This window comes from Leptodactylus fuscus, chromosome 7 (genome assembly GCF_031893055.1).
Source record: "Leptodactylus fuscus isolate aLepFus1 chromosome 7, aLepFus1.hap2, whole genome shotgun sequence".
Classification (NCBI taxonomy): domain Eukaryota; kingdom Metazoa; phylum Chordata; class Amphibia; order Anura; family Leptodactylidae; genus Leptodactylus; species Leptodactylus fuscus.
This window is the reverse complement of record NC_134271.1, coordinates 1200486-1223862: the sequence shown is the minus strand read 5'-3', so window position 1 is coordinate 1223862 and position 23377 is coordinate 1200486. Positions and strand designations below refer to the sequence as shown.

At 51.1% G+C, this 23377-nt stretch overlaps 1 protein-coding gene across 6 annotated transcripts in view; it reads right to left on the bottom strand.

Moving 5' to 3' along the window:
- Nucleotides 1–23377, bottom strand: part of PACSIN3 (protein kinase C and casein kinase substrate in neurons 3) — a 62113-nt gene that overhangs the window by 15051 nt on the left and 23685 nt on the right. For 2 of the 6 annotated variants that reach the window (XM_075280728.1, XM_075280727.1), the window contains exons 2-4: nt 9381–9451; nt 3660–3751; nt 2553–2709 (exon numbers count right to left, since the gene is read on the bottom strand). In XM_075280728.1, the coding sequence (XP_075136829.1) occupies nt 2553–2709; nt 3660–3704 (202 nt within the window). In that variant the 5' untranslated portion in view covers nt 3705–3751; nt 9381–9451. Of the gene's footprint in view, nt 1–2552; nt 2710–3659; nt 3752–9380; nt 9501–23377 lie in introns of those variants that run through there. The other 4 variants (XM_075280726.1, XM_075280730.1, XM_075280729.1 and 1 more) reach the window with 4 other exon arrangements.

Sequence of the window (23377 nt, the reverse complement as noted above, 5' to 3'; positions counted from 1 at the left end):
GTAGCCCCTGTATACAGAGTCTGAGCTGTGAGCATACACTGGGGGTCACCTTAGAGGACAGAAGTCTTCTAATATATACGTAGCCCCTGTATACAGAGTCTGAGCTGTGAGTATACATGGCCGCGCCCTGGGGTCACCTTAGAGGACGGAAATCTTCTAATATATACGTAGCCCCTGTATACAGAGTCTGAGCTGTGAGTATACATGGCCGCGCCCTGGGGTCACCTTAGAGGACGGAAATCTTCTAATATATACGTAGCCCCTGTATACAGAGTCTGAGCTGTGAGTATACATGGCCGCGCCCTGGGGGTCACCTTAGAGGACGGAAATCTTCTAATATATACGTAGCCCCTGTATACAGAGTCTGAGCTGTGAGTATACATGGCCGCGCCCTGGGGTCACCTTAGAGGACGGAAATCTTCTAATATATACGTAGCCCCTGTATACAGAGTCTGAGCTGTGAGTATACATGGCCGCGCCCTGGGGTCACCTTAGAGGACGGAAATCTTCTAATATATACGTAGCCCCTGTATACAGAGTCTGAGCTGTGAGTATACATGGCCGCGCCCTGGGGGTCACCTTAGAGGACGGAAATCTTCTAATATATACGTAGCCCCTGTATACAGAGTCTGAGCTGTGAGTATACATGGCCGCGCCCTGGGGTCACCTTAGAGGACGGAAATCTTCTAATATATACGTAGCCCCTGTATACAGAGTCTGAGCTGTGAGCATACACTGGGGGTCACCTTAGAGGACAGAAGTCTTCTAATATATACGTAGCCCCTGTATACAGAGTCTGAGCTGTGAGCATACACTGGGGGTCACCTTAGAGAACAGAAGTCTTCTAATATATACGTAGCCCCTGTATACAGAGTCTGAGCTGTGAGTATACATGGCTGCGCCCTGGGGTCACCTTAGAGGACGGAAATCTTATAATATATACGTAGCCCCTGTATACAGAGTCTGAGCTGTGAGCATACACTGGGGGTCACCTTAGAGGACGGAAATCTTCTAATATATACGTAGCCCCTGTATACAGAGTCTGAGCTGTGAGCATACACTGGGGGTCACCTTAGAGAACAGAAGTCTTCTAATATATACGTAGCCCCTGTATACAGAGTCTGAGCTGTGAGTATACATGGCTGCGCCCTGGGGTCACCTTAGAGGACGGAAATCTTATAATATATACGTAGCCCCTGTATACAGAGAGTGCTGGGGAGTTAACCCTTTGTGTCACCTTGTACCAGGACGCTTTAGTAAATAGATGTGACGTGTCAGGCCGCGCTCCAGTTGTGTGAACTTGTCCCTACAACGTGAAGTTTGTCCGACATGAGATTTGTCCAGGCCTGACACCACATAACTTTGTAAGTCTTGCACATTTTTGTTCTTTTTTTCGAAGACGTTCGATCCCTTGGGCTTTATCAAAGCAAAAGGGAAGGAAGACGAAGCAGAGGCTGCGCCACTGGACCTGCGCCATACTGGGATTATTTTTGGAGGTATCACATGGTCTATTACCATTTACCTCTGCACTACAGGTGCCCATGTAACATCATAAAGGGGAACTACAACTCTCACAATTCACATTCTATACCCAAAACCCACCGCTCTAAGAGGCAGATTCCACCTTGACGACCACGTGCCCAAGTTTTTTTCCTTGACCCCTGAGGTCGAGATCGTTGACTCCTGGATTGGAGTCAATAATACCAATGACACGGTAAACCTGGCCGCCGTTCAGAGCTTCAGGCTCCGCCACGTCTCAGGTGCCAGTGATACTGGGACTCTCTGGGCATCTCCTGCTGTGCCCGGGGTACACTGACACGCAGCAGCCAATGAGGAGGAAGGGGGTGTGTCTCTGACTACCCAAGACTATCTATAGGCACCATCAGAGTCCTATGAGCCAGTGTGCGAGACCCTGCACACCATCACGCAGTGCCGTCACCTGGGCTGTACCAAACCCACTGTTACAGGGGTGTCCAGTAAAAGAAAAACACGACTGCTTTCTCACAAAACCAGCACCACATCTGCCCATAGGTGACAGGCAGTACTGCAGTAACTGCTCTTCTATTAGTGGACAACCCCTTAAAGATATCCAGACGTTTCCAGGAGGAGTGACAGAGGAATAGAACAATACAAAGTTTTACGACAAGATGTTGGAGCAGTGTTACGTCCTAGATCATATCGGTAATGAGTGTCACTCCCATCATGTCTCAGCATCCCGACACAACATGACCCGGTGGACTCCTCAGACATCCTGCGGACACGGCTACCATCAGCTCACTCGCCTATAGGCCGTTCTCTCACAATGACATTTTATCGCCAGAAAAGCTCATAATATGGCGACTCACTGGCGATCAGATACGGCTGACCCAGAAGTCTGCGCCCCCATGAGAAAGCCTGGTAAGGAGAGAAGTGAGTAGTCATGGAGGCAGAGCTATTGGACAATGTCTCCATGACTATAATGGGCCTGTCCTCAGGGCCCCGGTGGCCATGCTTGTAGCCGCTCCTACACTAGGTTACGTGGAGATGGCGCCCTCTACTTTTTGAGCTCTTACCCTTCTCCAAGTTGCCCTTCCACTTGCGGCTCCAGTCGGTCAGCTGCTGGGCATAGCTCTTCTCTATTTTGGCCCTCTCTCTGAAACAGGAGACCAGGTCATTGCACAGCCGGTTCCCGTCCTCGATTCGCTTTACGGTGCGGCGGTAGTTTCCAGCCTGGAACAGAGAGAGGAGCAAAGTGTAAAGTCATCCGTGTAAGATATGTATTAGATACGGGACCTAGAATATCAGTTATGTCGCAGGATAACCCAGACCCCTCCTCGGGGTAATGTACAAGGCGGCAGAAGCAATGACCCCCCCCCCCTCAGGGTAATGTACAAGGGGGCAGAAGCAATGACCCCCCCCCTCAGGGTAATGTACAAGGCGGCAGAAGCAATGACCCCCCCCCTCAGGGTAATGTACAAGGGTACAAGGGGGCAGAAGCAATGACCCCCCCCCCCCCCTCAGGGTAATGTACAAGGGGGCAGAAGCAATGACCCCCCCCCTCAGGGTAATGTACAAGGGGGCAGAAGCAATGACCCCCCCCCCCCCCCTCAGGGTAATGTACAAGGGGGCAGAAGCAATGACCCCCCCCCCCCCCCCTCAGGGTAATGTACAAGGGGGCAGAAGCAATGACCCCCCCCCCCCTCAGGGTAATGTACAAGGGGGCAGAAGCAATGACCCCCCCCCCCCCTCAGGGTAATGTACAAGGGGGCAGAAGCAATGACCCCCCCCCCCCCTCAGGGTAATGTACAAGGGGGCAGAAGCAATGACCCCCCCCCCCCTCAGGGTAATGTACAAGGGGGCAGAAGCAATGACCCCCCCCCCCCCTCAGGGTAATGTACAAGGGGGCAGAAGCAATGACCCCCCCCCCCCCCTCAGGGTAATGTACAAGGGGGCAGAAGCAATGACCCCCCCCCCCTCAGGGTAATGTACAAGGGGGCAGAAGCAATGACCCCCCCCCCCACCTCAGGGTAATATACAAGGGGCCAGAGGCAATGACACCCCCCCCCCTCAGGGTAACGTACAAGGGGGCAGAAGCAATGACTATGTCGGCCATTTATACAGGACGTCTGTAGGGTAGACCTGCAGTGAGAAGGGGATTTGGTCACCCTTATGGGTCTTACCTCATAGAAGCTGCCGCCGGCTGGGCCCCCTCCCTCCTCAGTCATAACCGCGGATTTCTTGCAGCACAGAATTTTTGCGGATTAGACAGACACTGGAAAACAAACAGGAATCCTTTTATATACTGACCCATATATACCCCAGTATACTCCATACTGACCCATATTACACCAGTATATTACACACTGACCCATATACACCAGTATATTACACTGACCCATATATACCCCAGTATACTCCATACTGACCCATATATACCAGTATACTCCATACTGACCCATATATACCCCAGTATACTCCATACTGACCCATATATACCAGTATACTCCATACTGACCCATATATACCAGTATATTACACTGACCCATATATACCCCAGTATACTCCATACTGACCCATATATACCAGTATACTCCATACTGACCCATATATACCAGTATATTACACTGACCCATATACACCAGTATATTCCATACTGACCCATATATACCCGTATACTCCATACTGACCCATATATACCCCAGTATACTCCATACTGACCCATATATACCAGAATATTACACTGACCCATATACACCAGTATATTACACACTGACCAATATACCGCAGTATATTACACACTGACCCATATATACCCCAGTATACTCCATACTGACCCATATATACCAGAATATTACACTGACCCATATACACCAGTATATTACACACTGACCAATATACCGCAGTATATTACACACTGACCCATATACACCAGTATACTCCATACTGATCCATATACACCAGTATATTACATACTGACCCATATACACCAGTATACTCCATACTGACCCATATACACCAGTACATTACACTGATCCACATACACCGGTATATTCCATACTGACCCATATACACACACAGCTGATCACCGGCGGACCCGGCAGGTGTTCTCTAAGAGTCTCCGTAGAATTCCCTAATACGGTATCTGAAAATAGATTTCCTCGCTATAAGGGAACGCCGTCAGCAACGTCTATGTAAGATATCCCCCAGGAGTTTTAAGATTCCTCAGTAAATCCCCCAAGATCGGCAAAATCCAAGGAGAACAGAACCACTAAAAGACTAACAAAACAAAGAATCTTGTCTGAGGGTGCGTGTCCCATAAATCTGTCAGTGCCCAATATTGTAGGGCCATTAACAGGAGGAATAACAGAGGAACAGCCCCCATTGCTTGGCACACAGCGCTGCTGCCCCCCTCAGTCAGATAACTTGTGGGGAAGGAAGGGGGGGCGAGATTTCAGGGGGCAGATTTCAGGGCCCCCCCCACTGATCTGGATAATCAATCCCAAAGTTATCCCTTTAAGCGGGAGGAGTGCGCACCCTGAAGGACTGAGTCATTGTATAGTGTTATGTTGTGTGCCGCTATATGGGGAGGTGGGGGTGGGGTGGGGTGTATTGGGATAAATATAATAGTCCGTGGAGTCTCATCTTATAGTTTTATGTTGTGTGCCACTATATGGCGCCTCCATACAGGGAGAGGATATGGAAGTACATGCAGCGCACGACTATGGAGACCTATAGATCGTATAGGAGGACACAGTATGGGCCGTAATATCCCACGTCAGGCAGTATAGCTATGATGGAACGTATGGCTTACTGTCTTATATGGCCGGCCTTCTCATACTGACCACACTCGCTCCCAATCTCTCTGTACGCTCCACTCAGCCAAGTGTGAATGTGTTGCAGGTTGGGACAAGGGAGTGACCCCTCAGCCAGGGCAGCCAAAAGTCTAATCTAGCGGAGGCTTCCCTCTGTGACGTGCGCTCAGGGAAGGTTTGGGGGTGACCAGAAGACATCTGCTCCATACTAGGCCAGGACTGGGGCTCCTATAGACAATGAGCGGCGGTCAGACCCCACCAATCCCACAGATCAGGGGCGACAACCTTCAGCAGCTGTGAAACTACAACTCCCAGCATGCTCCATTCACTTCTATGGGAGCTCCAAGAACAGCAGAGCAGGTATGCATGCTGGGAGTTGTAGTGTGACATCAGCTGCAGAGGGCTGAAGGTCCCGACCTCTGATATATATATATATATACACACACATGGACATGCAACACTCGGGGTGACCCCTCAGCGGTCCCTTTCCTGGCCAATTAACCCTTTAGTACTGGACGGACATTTTTATCCTTCTGATTCTCGCTGCTGGATAGAGACGAGAGCGAGAAGAGAGACCTATAGATAATGGAGGCACAACAAGTGAGAAACTATACAGGACAGCACCTATATAATCTACTCACTATATATATATCATCTATACATCCGCTATATTATCTATACACTATATATAACCTAGACCACACAATCGTACGCTCTATAATCTTTACACTATATATAACCTATACCACACAATCACACTCTATAGAATCTATACACTATATATAATCTATATACTGTATATAACCTATACCACATACATAATCACACTCTGTATAATATACACCCTATAAACCTATACACTATATATAACCTATACCACACAATCCTACTCTCTATAATCTATACACTATATATAACCTATATACTGTATATAACCTAGACCACACAATCCTACTCTCTATAAACCTATACACTATATATAACCTAGACCACACAATCCTACTCTCTATAAACCTATACACTATATATAACCTAGACCACACAATCCTACTCTCTATAATCTATACACTATATATAACCTAGACCACACAATCCTACTCTCTATAATCTATACACTATATATAACCTAGACCACACAATCCTACTCTCTATAATCTATACACTATATATAACCTAGACCACACAATCCTACTCTCTATAATCTATACACTATATATAACCTAGACCACACAATCCTACTCTCTATAAACCTATACACTATATATAACCTAGACCACACAATCCTACTCTCTATAATCTATACACTATATATAACCTAGACCACACAATCCTACTCTCTATAATCTATATACTGTATATAACCTAGACCACACAATCCTACTCTCTATAATCTATACACTATATATAACCTAGACCACACAATCCTACTCTCTATAAACCTATACACTATATATAACCTAGACCACACAATCCTACTCTCTATAAACCTATACACTATATATAACCTAGACCACACAATCCTACTCTCTATAATCTATACACTATATATAACCTAGACCACACAATCCTACTCTCTATAATCTATATACTGTATATAACCTAGACCACACAATCCTACTCTCTATAATCTATACACTATATATAACCTAGACCACACAATCCTACTCTCTATAAACCTATACACTATATATAACCTAGACCACACAATCCTACTCTCTATAAACCTATACACTATATATAACCTAGACCACACAATCCTACTCTCTATAAACCTATACACTATATATAACCTAGACCACACAATCCTACTCTCTATAATCTATATACTGTATATAACCTAGACCACACAATCCTACTCTCTATAATCTATATACTGTATATAACCTAGACCACACAATCCTACTCTCTATAATCTATATACTGTATATAACCTAGACCACACAATCCTACTCTCTATAAACCTATACACTATATATAACCTAGACCACACAATCCTACTCTCTATAATCTATACACTATATATAACCTAGACCACACAATCCTACTCTCTATAATCTATACACTATATATAACCTATATACTGTATATAACCTAGACCACACAATCCTACTCTCTATAATCTATATACTGTATATAACCTAGACCACACAATCCTACTCTCTATAAGCTATACACTCTCTATATAATCCATATCTTCCCATGACATAAGAGGGGCTTCCATGTGAGGGATGAAGGTCCGGCCTGGCTCCCCCTCCCTCCTGTATATCTTCCTTTCGGGGGGTATCACATTATCACACCTCGCTCTATAATCTTTGGCCCAGGCCCGATATTAGTTTAATGATGGCCCTGACGGAGCAGCCCCCGACCCCCCCACAGAGATGGATCCGAGTGTCACATCACAGGGGCCGCTCCCAGCTCTGATATTCCCTAATTTCAGGATTCGCAGCCCCCGCCCGACATGCCTTGTTATTAAAAGCTCAGACAATCCAAGAACGGAAACTCTTCTCGCTCCCAAAATAAACATTGAACGCCGGCCTAAAATATCGGCACCTGCTGCCAGCAGCGATCCCCCCCGGCCGCCCCCATACTGAGTCACTGGCTACAGGACCGGAGAATGACATCCTAAAAGGTCAGAATTGTCCGCATAGACAACGGGCCTGACGGGAAAGATGGCGGCACTCAGCCATAATGATAAAACCACTGGACTATACACAGCTATGCAGGAGATCCTTCTCGCCATCGTCTTCTCTTCTCCCTCCGGCCTTCCTTGGACCCCCCACTACAGCCCGTTTTTCTATCTCCAGCGCGGCCTCTTCACCTGCCCTGGTCGGGCCACAGATACTCAACGTTATTCACCTCACCTGGTTTTAATGTTATGGCTGCCTGAAGTTTTACATATCGATATTCACCAAAGAAAAAAGCAAATGGAAGTCTAAAGAGCCCCCTATAAAGACCCCCCGACAATCTGGTGTATGGGGTTGTCTTACCGTCATCTGGAGAGGTTGGTGGTCACCAATATGGCAGCCATCACTTCTGATAGCGACAACTGGTCTAATCCTATCACAGCGCCCACAAGGGTTGTCAGCCGGCCTTCAATCTACCCCAAACCACCGAGATAGAGGACGACTCAAGGACTTCAAGTATAGAAAAACCGTCCGTGAACGAATACTCGAGTACAGAGGTAATAAGACACGAAAAAGCCGTATATACAAAAGATATACGGCAAGAGGGGACCACGGGGCAAGGAATGGGTTAATTGTATCCGCTACATCAAGCAGTCCGCCAGTCACACATATATATATATATATATATATATATATATATATATATATACACACACATATATATATCTATACATACACACATACTACTGTCCAACCCTTAGACTATGATCACACAGTCAGCAGCGGCCATTGTATAGGTAATATTCCTTATATACACCATGTATAATGGAACACACAATATATATATATATATATATATATATACACACACACTATATAATACAATACACATATATAAGGACATTATATAATACACATACTATATACAATATATATTTTAAATTACAATTAAATACGTAGAATAATCATATATATATATATATATATATATATATATATATATATATATATATCACAGGTTGCTCGTTGCCTTCCTGGCACAGATTCGCCGCCGTCCTATATGAGAACACAGTAATGGGGTACACAACAACCTAAATATATATAAGCCTAAAACGTAACGCAAGAGCCCAAAGCCAGATGAAGCGGCCATTGGCCGAGGGTGCAGGTATACAGCACATTATACTGACTTGGTGGGTCTGCCCCTTTAAGACGACACCTGATGATCTGGAGATTCCCGCTGCTGCTCGATATTAATACGTGTAAGTGTCACAAGCAGAGAGTCCGGGTGTGTACAGCAGCCTAGTGGTCCAGGTATAGGCGCTATAGGTCCCCCCAGTATAGAAGGAAGCTTCAGTCTTACCAGAGAGCTTGCATGTGATACTCCAAGCATAGGACGTAAACCAGCACCCCAACCCCGAGCGTGCAGGACACCCCCCATATAGCATACAGTATTCATGTCACATACCTTCCAGCCAGAAGACAAGCTGCAGGAAAGGGAGGGGAGAGGAACCTGCCGAGACCTGCGCCCTGCCGAATCTGCAGAGAGAAGATGAAGAGTCAGAGGCAGCTGCACACCCAGCACGCAGACTCCATCCAAATGACAACCTCTACTAAATATGGAGACCCCAATATAGCACTGGCCAATATGCCCCCCCCCCCCCCCCGCCTTCCTAAGAAGTGACACCAGCTAATGACTCATGAAAAAGGGAGTGGGCCGAGCGCCGGACCTACAGGGCGACATCTGCAATTGGTGTATTAAGTTGCATCGACCCTTCCCAGGACGTCGCACCTTGTGACATCTGAGGGATCGCTTATAATGAGGCCACTTATTCATGAAAAGATTTGGGCTTTAAAGGCCACGAAAAGCAAAGACAGAGGACTGACGAATTCTGTGAGGTGCCGTGTCCTCCTCCGCCTGAGAACATCCGCCTCAGAAGGGGCTACAACACCGACAACCACAAATACACACAGCGTTGTCACATCTTGTACCCCCTACAATCCCCTCCAGATCTTCAGCCTGGCGATGGGGGCGACCTTAGGAGGACCACAGCTCCAGCCTGGTGATAGTGGGGGCACTGGGAGGACCGCAGCTCCAGCCTGGTGATAGTGGGGGCACTGGGAGGACCGCAGCTCCAGCCTGGCAATAGTGGGGGCCCTGGGAGGACCACAGCTCCAGCCTGGTGATGGTGGGGGCCCTGGGAGGACCACAGCTCCAGCCTGGTGATGGTGGGGGCCCTGGGAGGACCACAGCTCCAGCCTGGTGATAGTGGGGGCACTGGGAGGACCACAGCTCCAGCCTGGTGATGGTGGGGGCCCTGGGAGGACCACAGCTCCAGCCTGGCGATAGTGGGGGCCCTGGGAGGACCACAGCTCCAGCCTGGCAATAGTGGGGGCCCTGGGAGGACCACAGCTCCAGCCTGGCAATAGTGGGGGCCCTGGGAGGACCACAGCTCCAGCCTGGCAATAGTGGGGGCCCTGGGAGGACCACAGCTCCAGCCTGGCGATAGTGGAGGCCCTGGGAGGACCACAGCTCCAGCCTGGCGATAGTGGGGGCCCTGGGAGGACCACAGCTCCAGCCTGGCGATAGTGGAGGCCCTGGGAGGACCACAGCTCCAGCCTGGCGATAGTGGAGGCCCTGGGAGGACCACAGCTCCAGCCTGGCGATAGTGGGGGCCCTGGGAGGACCACAGCTCCAGCCTGGCGATAGTGGGGGCCCTGGGAGGACCACAGCTCCAGCCTGGCGATAGTGGGGGCCCTGGGAGGACCACAGCTCCAGCCTGGCGATAGTGGGGGCCCTGGGAGGACCACAGCTCCAGCCTGGCGATAGTGGGGGCCCTGGGAGGACCACAGCTCCAGCCTGGCGATAGTGGGGGCCCTGGGAGGACCACAGCTCCAGCCTGGCGATAGTGGGGGCACTGGGAGGACCACAGCTCCAGCCTGGCGATAGTGGAGGCCCTGGGAGGACCACAGCTCCAGCCTGGCGATAGTGGAGGCCCTGGGAGGACCACAGCTCCAGCCTGGCGATAGTGGAGGCCCTGGGAGGACCACAGCTCCAGCCTGGCGATAGTGGGGGCCCTGGGAGGACCACAGCTCCAGCCTGGCGATAGTGGAGGCCCTGGGAGGACCACAGCTCCAGCCTGGCGATAGTGGAGGCCCTGGGAGGACCACAGCTCCAGCCTGGCGATAGTGGGGGCCCTGGGAGGACCACAGCTCCAGCCTGGCGATAGTGGGGGCCCTGGGAGGACCACAGCTCCAGCCTGGCGATAGTGGGGGCCCTGGGAGGACCACAGCTCCAGCCTGGCGATAGTGGGGGCCCTGGGAGGACCACAGCTCCAGCCTGGCAATAGTGGGGGCCCTGGGAGGACCGCAGCTCCAGCCTGGCAATAGTGGGGGCACTGGGAGGACCACAGCTCCAGCCTGGCAATAGTGGGGGCCCTGGGAGGACCACAGCTCCAGCCTGGCAATAGTGGGGGCCCTGGGAGGACCACAGCTCCAGCCTGGCAATAGTGGGGGCCCTGGGAGGACCACAGCTCCAGCCTGGCAATAGTGGGGGCCCTGGGAGGACCACAGCTCCAGCCTGGCAATAGTGGGGGCCCTGGGAGGACCACAGCTCCAGCCTGGCAATAGTGGGGGCCCTGGGAGGACCGCAGCCCCAGCCTGGCAATAGTGGGGGCCCTGGGAGGACCACAGCTCCATCCTGGCGATAGTGGAGGCCCTGGGAGGACCACAGCTCCAGCCTGGCGATAGTGGGGGCCCTGGGAGGACCACAGCTCCAGCCTGGCGATAGTGGGGGCCCTGGGAAGACCACAGCTCCAGCCTGGCGATAGTGGGGGCCCTGGGAAGACCACAGCCCCAGCCTGGTGATGGTGGGGGCCCTGGGAGGACCACAGCCCCAGCCTGGCGATAGTGGAGGCCCTGGGAGGACCACAGCTCCAGCCTGGCGATAGTGGGGGCCCTGGGAGGACCACAGCTCCAGCCTGGCGATAGTGGGGGCCCTGGGAGGACTGCAGCTCCAGCCTGGCGATAGTGGGGGCCCTGGGAGGACCACAGCTCCAGCCTGGCAATGGTGGGGGCCCTAGTGGTCATGTTGATGTGCAGTTTCCATGGGGGGGGGGGGGGGGTCAGCTCTCCTGATATTTCTACTTTACTTTACACCTGTAAGAATCCTGGAGCATCTTGTCGTGTCCTTCAGGTTTCGCCTCCTTAAACAGACGGATTGACAAGCGGATGTTTGCGTCTTCCGGTCTGATACGGTCACCGCAGACTTGGTGTCGGGCTCTGTTCACATCTCTATAGCAAACTCCACTGCAGAGAACAGTCCTGCAAGGACGACCATTATAGTCTATGGGGTCTGCAGGGAACCACTTTTTAAGCAGAGGGTCTGTTTTTTGGGTCCCCAAGCAGATCCAGACACTAGTGAGAAGTGCCCAGAGGGGCGATACCCCATAATGGCTCCTGTAGTCCCCCAACACTTCTATAGACTGAATGTAAAGTATGAGGGAGACACCGGCCAAGGAGAGAAAACGTCTTCCCTCGCAGATGCTGCACACGCCGGCGCTCTGGTGACCTCTCATGTGCACTCAGGGCTGGGCCTGTCAACACCTGTAGGATAATCCCATATACCCGGCTAGTATACTATATACTATATACCCCGTATAGATCTACCCAGTACAGGCACAAAACAGAGCAGGATCCATAACTGGCCCATAATACCAGGGTATGGGGGCACTCGTCCACATTAGGGAGAGCGTGTGCCTACATGCTGGTTCTGCTGACAGTAACCTATCTATCTGCAGGACTGGGGTGATATGCTGGTTCTGCTGACAGTAACCTATCTATCTGCAGGGCTGGGGTGATATGCTGGTTCTGGTGACAGTAACCTATCTATCTGCAGTGCTAGGGTGATATGCTGGTTCTGGTGACAGTAACCTATCTATCTGCAGGGCTGGGGTGATATGCTGGTTCTGGTGACAGTAACCTATCTATCTGCAGGGCTGGGGTGATATGCTGGGTCTGGTGACAGTAACCTATCTATCTGCAGGGCTGGGGTGATATGCTGGGTCTGGTGACAGTAACCTATCTATCTGCAGGGCTGGGGTGATATGCTGGGTCTGGTGACAGTAACCTATCTATCTGCAGGGCTGGGGTGATATGCTGGTTGTGGTGACAGTAACCTATCTATCTGCAGGGCTGGGGTGATATGCTGGTTGTGGTGACAGTAACCTATCTATCTGCAGGGCTGGGGTGATATGCTGGTTGTGGTGACAGTAACCTATCTATCTGCAGGGCTGGGGTGATATGCTGGTTGTGGTGACAGTAACCTATCTATCTGCAGGGCTGGGGTGATATGCTGGTTCTGGTGACAGTAACCTATCTATCTGCAGGACTGGGGTGATATGCTGGTTCTGGTGACAGTAACCTATCTATCTGCAGGGCTGGGGTGATATGCTGGGTCTGGTGACAGTAACCTATCTATCTGCAGGGCTGGGGTGATATGCTGGGTCTGGTGACAGTAACCTATCTGCAGGGCTGGGGTGATATGCTGGTTCTGGTGACAGTAACCTATCTGCAGGGCTGGGGTGATATGCTGGTTCTGGTGACAGTAACCTATCTATCTGCAGGGCTGGGGTGATATGCTGGTTCTGGTGACAGTAACCTATCTATCTGCAGGGCTGGGGTGATATGCTGGTTGTGGTGACAGTAACCTATCTATCTGCAGGGCTGGGGTGATATGCTGGTTCTGGTGACAGTAACCTATCTATCTGCAGGGCTGGGGTGATATGCTGGTTGTGGTGACAGTAACCTATCTATCTGCAGGGCTGGGGTGATATGCTGGTTCTGGTGACAGTAACCTATCTATCTGCAGGGCTGGGGTGATATGCTGGTTCTGGTGACAGTAACCTATCTATCTGCAGGGCTGGGGTGATATGCTGGTTCTGGTGACAGTAACCTATCTATCTGCAGGGCTGGGGTGATATGCTGGGTCTGGTGACAGTAACCTATCTATCTGCAGGGCTGGGGTGATGTGCTGGTTCTGGTGACAGTAACCTATCTATCTGCAGGGCTGGGGTGATATGCTGGTTCTGGTGACAGTAACCTATCTGCAGGGCTGGGGTGATATGCTGGTTCTGGTGACAGTAACCTATCTATCTGCACATTAGGAGATCTGACACGATTTGTCCTAGTGAACCCTTAGGCCACTTTTCCAGAATTCCTCCTTGTATTTGCACTTCCAGGCACCAAGATGGCCGCCAATCCCATAAAGGACATTGGTAACCGCAGACAGCTGGGAATGAGGAAGACTCCGACTCTCGTGATCCCGACTCCGCCATTCCCAGCTGTCAGTCATTCACAAACACTGAGCGGGGTCGGCTCTGGCTACTGGTTATTGTGTCTATGAGATCATAGGACCTGCTAATTGTAGCAATGACAGGGAGACCCCCCCCCCCCCATATCAATGACAGGGAGACACCCCCCCTCATAGCAATGACAGGGAGACACCCCCCCCCCTCATAGCAATGACAGGGAGACCCCCCCCCCATATCAATGACAGGGAGACCCCCGCCCCCTCATAGCAATGACAGGGAGACCCCCGCCCCCTCATAGCAATGACAGGGAGACCCCCCCCCCATATCAATGACAGGGAGACCCCCGCCCCCTCATAGCAATGACAGGGAGACCCCCGCCCCCTCATAGCAATGACAGGGAGACCCCCGCCCCCTCATAGCAATGACAGGGAGACCCCTTCCTTTGACCACACTGACCCGCTGCCTCCATCTCCACCAGGTTGTCTCCATAAGTCCCCCCCCACACACACACACACACTTCAAGCGCAGGATTTCCTAAAAATGGATTTTCAAGCTTCAAGCACCCAGTTAACCCCTTGGTGGATGGCGTACGGCCCATCCCCTGCCACACCCTAAGAGATGACTTGTAGCCTCCCCGTCACCTCGGCCCTCCATCCATACCAGGAAGTTTTTGGTTTTGCGCCAAAGAGATGTAAAATAACAGGAAGTAATTATTCTACCCGGAGCGGCCGCAACGCACAAGGGAAGACGATGAAATGTCCCGAGGGCTCAGTCAGGGCGAGGCCACAGAAGTCAAAGGTGAAAAATGGGTAAAATGATAAATATAGGAAATGGCTCCTCCAAGTAGAGGTGTAAGGTCACCCCCCCCCCCCCCCCCCAAGGCCCCAACTATCCCACTGGTATATGATAGAGACAGCGGGGCGACTGCTCCAACCTCTAGACGTGGAGAGACGTCTTAGATTATACGCGGCGCCTTTATCTCGCCGAGCACATATCCCATATGTGGCCAGAAGGGGGAGTCATTCTTCTTCCTCCGACACCACATGTACAGTCGTATCCACATCCGTATCACACGCCGTATCACTACAGTAATAGACCCTGCAATGCTTAGTTTCCCCTGAGGTGGCGCTGCAGGTTACAGCTGATTGGTTTTCAAGCACTGACAACCTGTCATTAGCTCCTCATTAGGGTTGTCAGGGAGCCGCGTCACAAGAAGGGATTCTCCAAAGCGGACAATTCCTCTACAAGGGGCTGCCCATGAACAAGATTCACCCCAAATCTACAGATCAGCCAGTAAGTGACACCAAGGGCGCGGCTACAGTGATCATGAGAACGAGGGCCCAAGGTGCGCCCCATGTGGAGAGAGCCGACATACGTGACCACCGCGCCTCTATTCTCAGGGATCCTTCATGGTCGGGTGACTGCGACTTACAACTACCTCAGAAGCGGCTTCTATATGGTCTCGTGTGTAAGAAAACGATGGAGATGTGGAGGACCCTTGTAGTTACAAGGACGGGGCGGGGCGGGACGGGGCGAGTGGAGGAAGGGCACATGTAATAAGAGGGCGACAGAACACAAAGCGATTCCCACGTACAGAGGAGTCCGCCGGGTTCTGCACATCTACCGCACGCCCCGCTCCATTACTGCAGAGGATCTGATGGCGGCCTCTTACTACACACAGAGCTCCAGAAATGCAGAGAAAACGGCAAGATGTGTCCGAGTCCAGTTCACACCTGTGTCCGGGCCGTTCCCCGCTCCAGTAAGCAGCACTTTCCTCTCCTCATTTTTCGTGTGGATATTGAACGGAAACCAAACACCCCCCAGTACAGTCTATGGGGCTGCGGGTTTCCTCAGGTAACTGCTTTTTTATGCGGATTAGGTTTCAATTTCGGGGTCCCCAAAATCACTATAAACACAGACACTATCTCCATATACACAAGCCCCCATAATCCTACTAATATTATACATGTGACACACTGGATGTTTGCTCCATCATCGGCACCAACAACACGCTCATTATATGGCGTCCCAGCGAACTGCTGAGATGCCGGAACAATCACAGGCACGGTGAGAGGAACAAGTTCAGCAGCAGGAAAGCTTAAGAGCTGCCAAAACACTGGAGCAGGCGAACCATCGCGGGCAGCAATTTGTTGACTATAGGCGGATCATTGGCAGACGAAGTCACGGGCAGAGGCTAGCGGGGTTCTCGCTATTTACATACATGTATACACGCTGCCATACTCTATACATACACATGGTCCATATGACGGGTCGCACCCCGCTCTTCTATGGCCGCGCTCAGTGATATTTTTAGCCGTCAGGTTGGCTCAGCACGGAGTGTCCCGTTCGTCCAGCTCTTCTCTACACGTCGTCGTCACGTACAATAACACCCAGCGTTACCGTTACTATTTGGCGCTGATGGTCACTGACTGGCGGTGGTTTATTAGTCGCGGTCAGATCAGTTAGCAGCCCGGGGGTCCGGATTAGGGACGGCCAATTCCTTCTCTCCTTGGGAGTGCAGCCCAGTATATACTGTACCCCCCAATACTGAGGTGGGGGGTCTCACTGGGATCAGTACCTACACCATCCATGGAGAGGTAACCATGGTAATGTGACATTATGGGGTATCTGCACACGACTTCTATACACCCCGGGATATGCTGGTCCTTGCAGTCCTTCTGCCCCTCAGTATCTGTTGTGTCCCCATTCCACAGCCCTTAAGAGGTGACCCCCAAAGTGCACCGGTCCCTGCACAGAACAGGACAGTCTGGTATCAGGCTGCGCCCTCTGACCCCGCACTAAACCAGTGGTGGCGTCACAGAGGAACAGACACACATGTGGTGAAACCATACACAAATATGCAAATAAGCCTGCAAGTGCACTGGGGGCGGGGCCTGGCTAGATTCACAACCAGACAGCGGTGAAAACCTCATTTACTGTAGAGGGGAAATATTTGGGCAACGGATCTGATGGACATTCAAAGCACTTGTGCAGGCAAATCAGGGGACTCAGGCCCCGCCCCCAGTGCACTGACAGGTTAGAATCCCTGCTTTCCTTCATTGCTTTGTGCTCATATTAAAGGCCTGTATATAGCAATAATGGGGGGGGGGGGGGGATCTTAGACCCGAGAGACCCTCTGAAGGGCGCGGCCACGTCCACAAGTCTTTTATATTCATGAATATAAAATTGAAATCTAAGTCATTTGACTAATGAATCGGCCACTGAGCGTGCCGGAGCCAGAGCGCAGTAGAGAGCGGATTGTAGTCGCAGTCAGACGTGTGCGCTGGGGGTAAGTCTCCTGGACATGCAGGGTCTCCGCTCTCCCCGCCCCCACATTATGGCTCCTCCTGTAACGTACAAGAGCTCAGAAGTGTCGGGCGCGACCTCAGTATAAGGCCAAGGGTTGTGCTAGAAATATCCGGCGCTCCCCCGAGACGTCTCCACATTAAAGGCCAGAACCAGAGAAGCTTTTATTTAGACGATTCATTTACTCCGACAACGTTTCAGCAGGAATCCATTGTATTGTGCGGCTCTGCCGTCCCCGATATGTATCTGGTAATGGCGTCCATTACATTTTGCCACTTGCAGCGCGCGTCGTAGATCTCAGGCTCAGCGCCACGAAGTATTCATCACACCCGGGCCGGCACGGCGACCGCTCCAACATCTAGAGATATGAACCTGTCCAAGGCGCACATTGCAGTATCCATTTATCTATCCTGCCAGGAACCAGCTACTCCTCAATACTCAGACACGCGCTGTGACCTAGTCATTACTTAAAGGGGCTTTCCGGGACTAGGATACCGATGACCCCCCAATATTCTGACAACCAGGACCCTGCAACACTTGGGTGAGCTCCATTCCCTCTTCTCAGGCCAATGACATCACATTCATTGTAGCTCAGTCCCATTCAAATGAAAGGGGTTCAGTGACAATACCAAGGACAGCCACTACACAATGTATGGCGCTGTGTTTGGTACAGACACTGCTGACCCCTCTATCTGCGTTTTGAAGGGGTTCAGAGTGTTGGTCCCTACTGATCTGATACTAAGGACCTGGCCTGACTATCCTCTGATGTGTGGTACTGTGTCCTGAGCTGTGTATCTAATCCTCCGACGTGTGGTACTGTGTCCTGAGCTGTGTATCTAATCCTCCTGTGTGTGGTACTGTATACTGAGCTGTGTATCTAATCCTCCTGTGTGTGGTACTGTGTGCAGAGCCGCATATCTAATCCTCCGACGTGTGGTACTGTGTCCTGAGCTGTGTATCTAATCCTCCTGTGTGCGGTACTGTGTCCTGAGCTGTGTATCTAATCCTCCTGTGTCCTGAGCTGTGTATCTAATCCTCCTGTGTGTGGTACTGTGTCCTGAGCTGTGTATCTAATCCTCCTGTGTGTGGTACTGTGTCCCGAGCTGTGTATCTAATCCTCCTGTGTGTGGTACTGTGTCCTGAGCTGTGTATCTAATCCTCCTGTGTGGTACTGTGTGCTGTGTATCTAATCCTCCTGTGTGCGGTACTGTGTCCTGAGCTGTGTATCTAATCCTCCTGTGTGTGGTACTGTGTCCCGAGCTGTGTATCTAATCCTCCTGTGTGTGGTACTGTGTCCTGAGCTGTGTATCTAATCCTCCTGTGTGGTACTGTGTGCTGTGTATCTAATCCTCCTGTGTGCGGTACTGTGTCCTGAGCTGTGTATCTAATCCTCCTGTGTGTGGTACTGTGTGCTGTGTATCTAGTCCTCCGATGCATGTCTCTTCAGATATATAGGGGTATATAAGAGAAGCTGGGCGGTGCGATATATAGGGATACATGACAGAGGAGAGAAGCTGAGCTGTGTGATATATAGGGGTATATAATAGTGAAGCTGAGCTGTGTGATATATAGGGGTATATAATAGAGAAGCTGTGTGTGGCTTTGTCTCTCCTTATTACAGGCTCGGATATGGCCATGGGTCTGTATTCACACTGTACTGTATATACATCAGGAGTGTCGCACAATTCCATGGCTCCGCCGTATCTCCGCTGATGAGAGGTGTGATGTATATAATAAGATACAGAGCCGAGCACTGATGGCAGGTACAGAGTTGTCACAAGATGCCGCACCTTCCAGCACAATAGTCCGGGTCATGAGAAAAGCGTGACCACAAGACAATGGGCTCGGCGGTGACCCAGACACAACCACAATGTGCCGGCCCATCTACAAAGAGCAGAAACCAGTGCCAGCTGTACCTGGGACCAGTATACAGGGAGACATACTGGGCGGTGTGGGGGGGGGGATAGCCAGTAGCTATAGAAACAGCGTGACTCACACGCCGTGCGTTACATCGCTATACGCTATGTACGGGGAGGACGAGCTGTAATTATAGAGCTGTCACTCCAATACGCCTTCAGGTGTCAGATCATATCGTAGGTACAATGAAGAATTACACGGTAAAAAGTGAAGGCGACAAATCGGGGGGGTGGGGGGGGTGTATGACGGCAACAAAGAGGGGCTCCGGCGACTCATCTGCCGCCATACTGGCCTAATGACAACAACGCCATGGCTTCATCCTGTACAGTCAGCAGGAGACATATATACAGTATATATATTCTATACACACACATACGTGTAATCTATACAGGCAGGGTAAGACATGAAGGAGACACCAAGTGCGGTTTGATTTCAGACCAGCACTGCGTCCTCTCCATACTTACCAGGCATAGCGCCGTACGTTGTATAGTGGCTGTGTGTGGTATGGCAGCTCAGCCCCATTCACTTGAAAGGGGCTGAGCTGTAAACCGGTCACATTAAATCACTGCCACGTCAATCAGATGGGTGGGGGTGCAGGACCCCACGTACCTGATATTCAGGGTCTGACTGCTGGGCCCCCAGCCTTTGGGTTAGTACTCCTGTCCCTGACACACTGGTGTCTCCCATCAGTCCGTGTCCTCGGGGGTCGCTGAGCCAGAGTCACATCACTCACATATCACTGGTTCCTGACGGGTCTTCGCGATCACATGGCCTGAGACCCAATGAACGCAAGAGAAAACCAGGGACAGGCAAGGGGGTTTATCTTACACCTCCCCCGCCCTCGGTCCAATTAATGGACAACCCCTTTAAGACTTCATCACGGAATAAAATAAAACAGTCAAGTAACCAAAACTAAGGAAAGAACCAAGAACGGAAGCCCCTAATAATACAAGAGGGAGGGGTCTGCTGGGAACATGTGGACACTGCGGCCCCCTTTAAGTCACGATCAGCAGATAGATGGGACACAGTCGGGGCAGGGAATTATAGGACTGTTAATGTGGTCAGAGCTCCCCCACATCTGCCCATTCACAAACTCAGCCCATAGGACAGATCAAAGTCCCCAAGTACTCGGGCTCAGACCTAAACCTGCCGGCTCTGAACACAAAGGGTGCGCGATGGTTACTGAGTGACTGAGGTCAAAGAGCATGTTAGACTTGGTAATGAAGGTCGCAGTGCTCGGCCCTGCCTGGGATCGCAGTGTGCAACAGGACCAAACACAAGGCTCCGCTCAGCACGAATGGCCGCCGTACAGTGCAGTAACCAAGAGGCCTCCCCGGCTACCAGAATACACATCACAGGGGGGCAGAAACTTCCTGATATACAAGACACATATATATATATATATATATATATATATATATATAGCATTATATATCATGAGGAGGGTCCTAAGTAAGGGGGGCCCAGCACACGCTGCCTATAGGTGCACTTATACATCAGGTGATAGTGACCGTCAGGAGATCTGTGTGTAGGGATCCAGTGAGAGTCTATAGGGACCGTCAGGAGATCTGTGTGTAGGGATCCAGTGAGAGTCTATAGGGACCGTCAGGAGATCTGTGTGTAGGGATCCAGTGAGAGTCTATAGGGACCGTCAGGAGATCGGTGTGTAGGGATCCAGTGAGAGTCTATAGGGACCGTCAGGAGATCGGTGTGTAGGGATCCAGTGAGAGTCTATAGGGACCGTCAGGAGATCTGTGTGTAGGGATCCAGTGAGAGTCTATAGGGACCGTCAGGAGATCGGTGTGTAGGGATCCAGTGAGAGTCTATAGGGACCGTCAGGAGATCTGTGTGTAGGGATCCAGTGAGTCTATAGGGACCGTCAGGAGATCTGTGTGTAGGGATCCAGTGAGACTCTATAGGGACCGTCAGGAGATCGGTGTGTAGGGATCCAGTGAGACTCTATAGGGACCGTCAGGAGATCGGTGTGTAGGGATCCAGTGAGAGTCTATAGGGACCGTCAGGAGATCTGTGTGTAGGGATCCAGTGAGAGTCTATAGGGACCGTCAGGAGATCTGTGTGTAGGGATCCAGTGAGAGTCTATAGGGACCCTCAGGAGATCTGTGTGTAGGGATCCAGTGAGAGTCTATAGGGACCGTCAGGAGATCTGTGTGTAGGGATCCAGTGAGAGTCTATAGGGACCGTCAGGAGATCTGTGTGTAGGGATCCAGTGAGAGTCTATAGGGACCATCAGGAGATCTGTGTGTAGGGATCCAGTGAGTCTATAGGGACCGTCAGGAGATCTGTGTGTAGGGATCCAGTGAGTCTATAGGGACCATCAGGAGATCTGTGTGTAGGGATCCAGTGAGTCTATAGGGACCGTCAGGAGATCTGTGTGTAGGGATCCAGTGAAAGTCTATAGGGACCGTCAGATGATCTGTGTGTAGGGATCCAGTGAGTCTATAGGGACCATCAGGAGATCTGTGTGTAGGGATCCAGTGACTCTATAGGGACCGTCAGGAGATCTGTGTGTAGGGATCCAGTGAGAGTCTATAGGGACCGTCAGATGATCTGTGTGTAGGGATCCAGTGAGAGTCTATAGGGACCGTCAGATGATCTGTGTGTAGGGATCCAGTGAGAGTCTATAGGGACCATCAGGAGATCTGTGTGTAGGAATCCAGGGAGAGTCTATAGGGACCATCAGGAGATCTGTGTGTAGGGATCCAGTGAGTCTATAGGGACCGTCAGGAGATCGGTGTGTAGGGATCCAGTGAGACTCTATAGGGACCGTCAGGAGATCTGTGTGTAGGGATCCAGTGAGAGTCTATAGGGACAGTCAGATCTGTGTGTAGGGATCCAGTGAGAGTCTATAGGGACCGTCAGGAGATCTGTGTGTAGGGATCCAGTGAGAGTCTATAGGGACCGTCAGGAGATCGGTGTGTAGGGATCCAGTGAGAGTCTATAGGGACCGTCAGGAGATCTGTGTGTAGGGATCCAGTGAGAGTCTATAGGGACCGTCAGGAGATCGGTGTGTAGGGATCCAGTGAGAGTCTATAGGGACCGTCAGGAGATCGGTGTGTAGGGATCCAGTGAGAGTCTATAGGGACCGTCAGGAGATCGGTGTGTAGGGATCCAGTGAGAGTCTATAGGGACCGTCAGGAGATCTGTATAGGGATCCAGTGAGAGTCTATAGGGACCGTCAGGAGATCGGTGTGTAGGGATCCAGTGAGAGTCTATAGGGACCGTCAGGAGATCGGTGTGTAGGGATCCAGTGAGAGTCTATAGGGACCGTCAGGAGATCGGTGTGTAGGGATCCAGTGAGTCTATAGGGACCGTCAGGAGATCGGTGTAGGGATCCAGTGAGTCTATAGGGACCGTCAGGAGATCTGTGTGTAGGGATCCAGTGAGTCTATAGGGACCGTCAGGAGATCGGTGTGTAGGGATCCAGTGAGACTCTATAGGGACCGTCAGGAGATCTGTGTGTAGGGATCCAGTGAGAGTCTATAGGGACAGTCAGATCTGTGTGTAGGGATCCAGTGAGAGTCTATAGGGACCGTCAGATCTGTGTGTAGGGATCCAGTGAGTCTATAGGGACCATCAGATGATCTGTGTGTAGGGATCCAGTGAGTCTATAGGGACCGTCAGGAGATGTGTGTAGGGATCCAGTGAGAGTCTATAGGGACCGTCAGGAGATCTGTGTGTAGGGATCCAGTGAGAGTCTATAGGGACCGTCAGGAGATCGGTGTATAGGGATCCAGTGAGAGTCTATAGGGACCGTCAGGAGATCTGTGTGTAGGATCCCTTAGAGTGCGGTAGCTGCCACTACTGTGCTCAGGAGAGGTCATCCATAATATTAGTGGGGTCCGACCACCCACAGCACCCCCACCCCCCGCAGGTCAAGTGTTTGAAAAGAATGCCCCCCCCCCCCCCAACC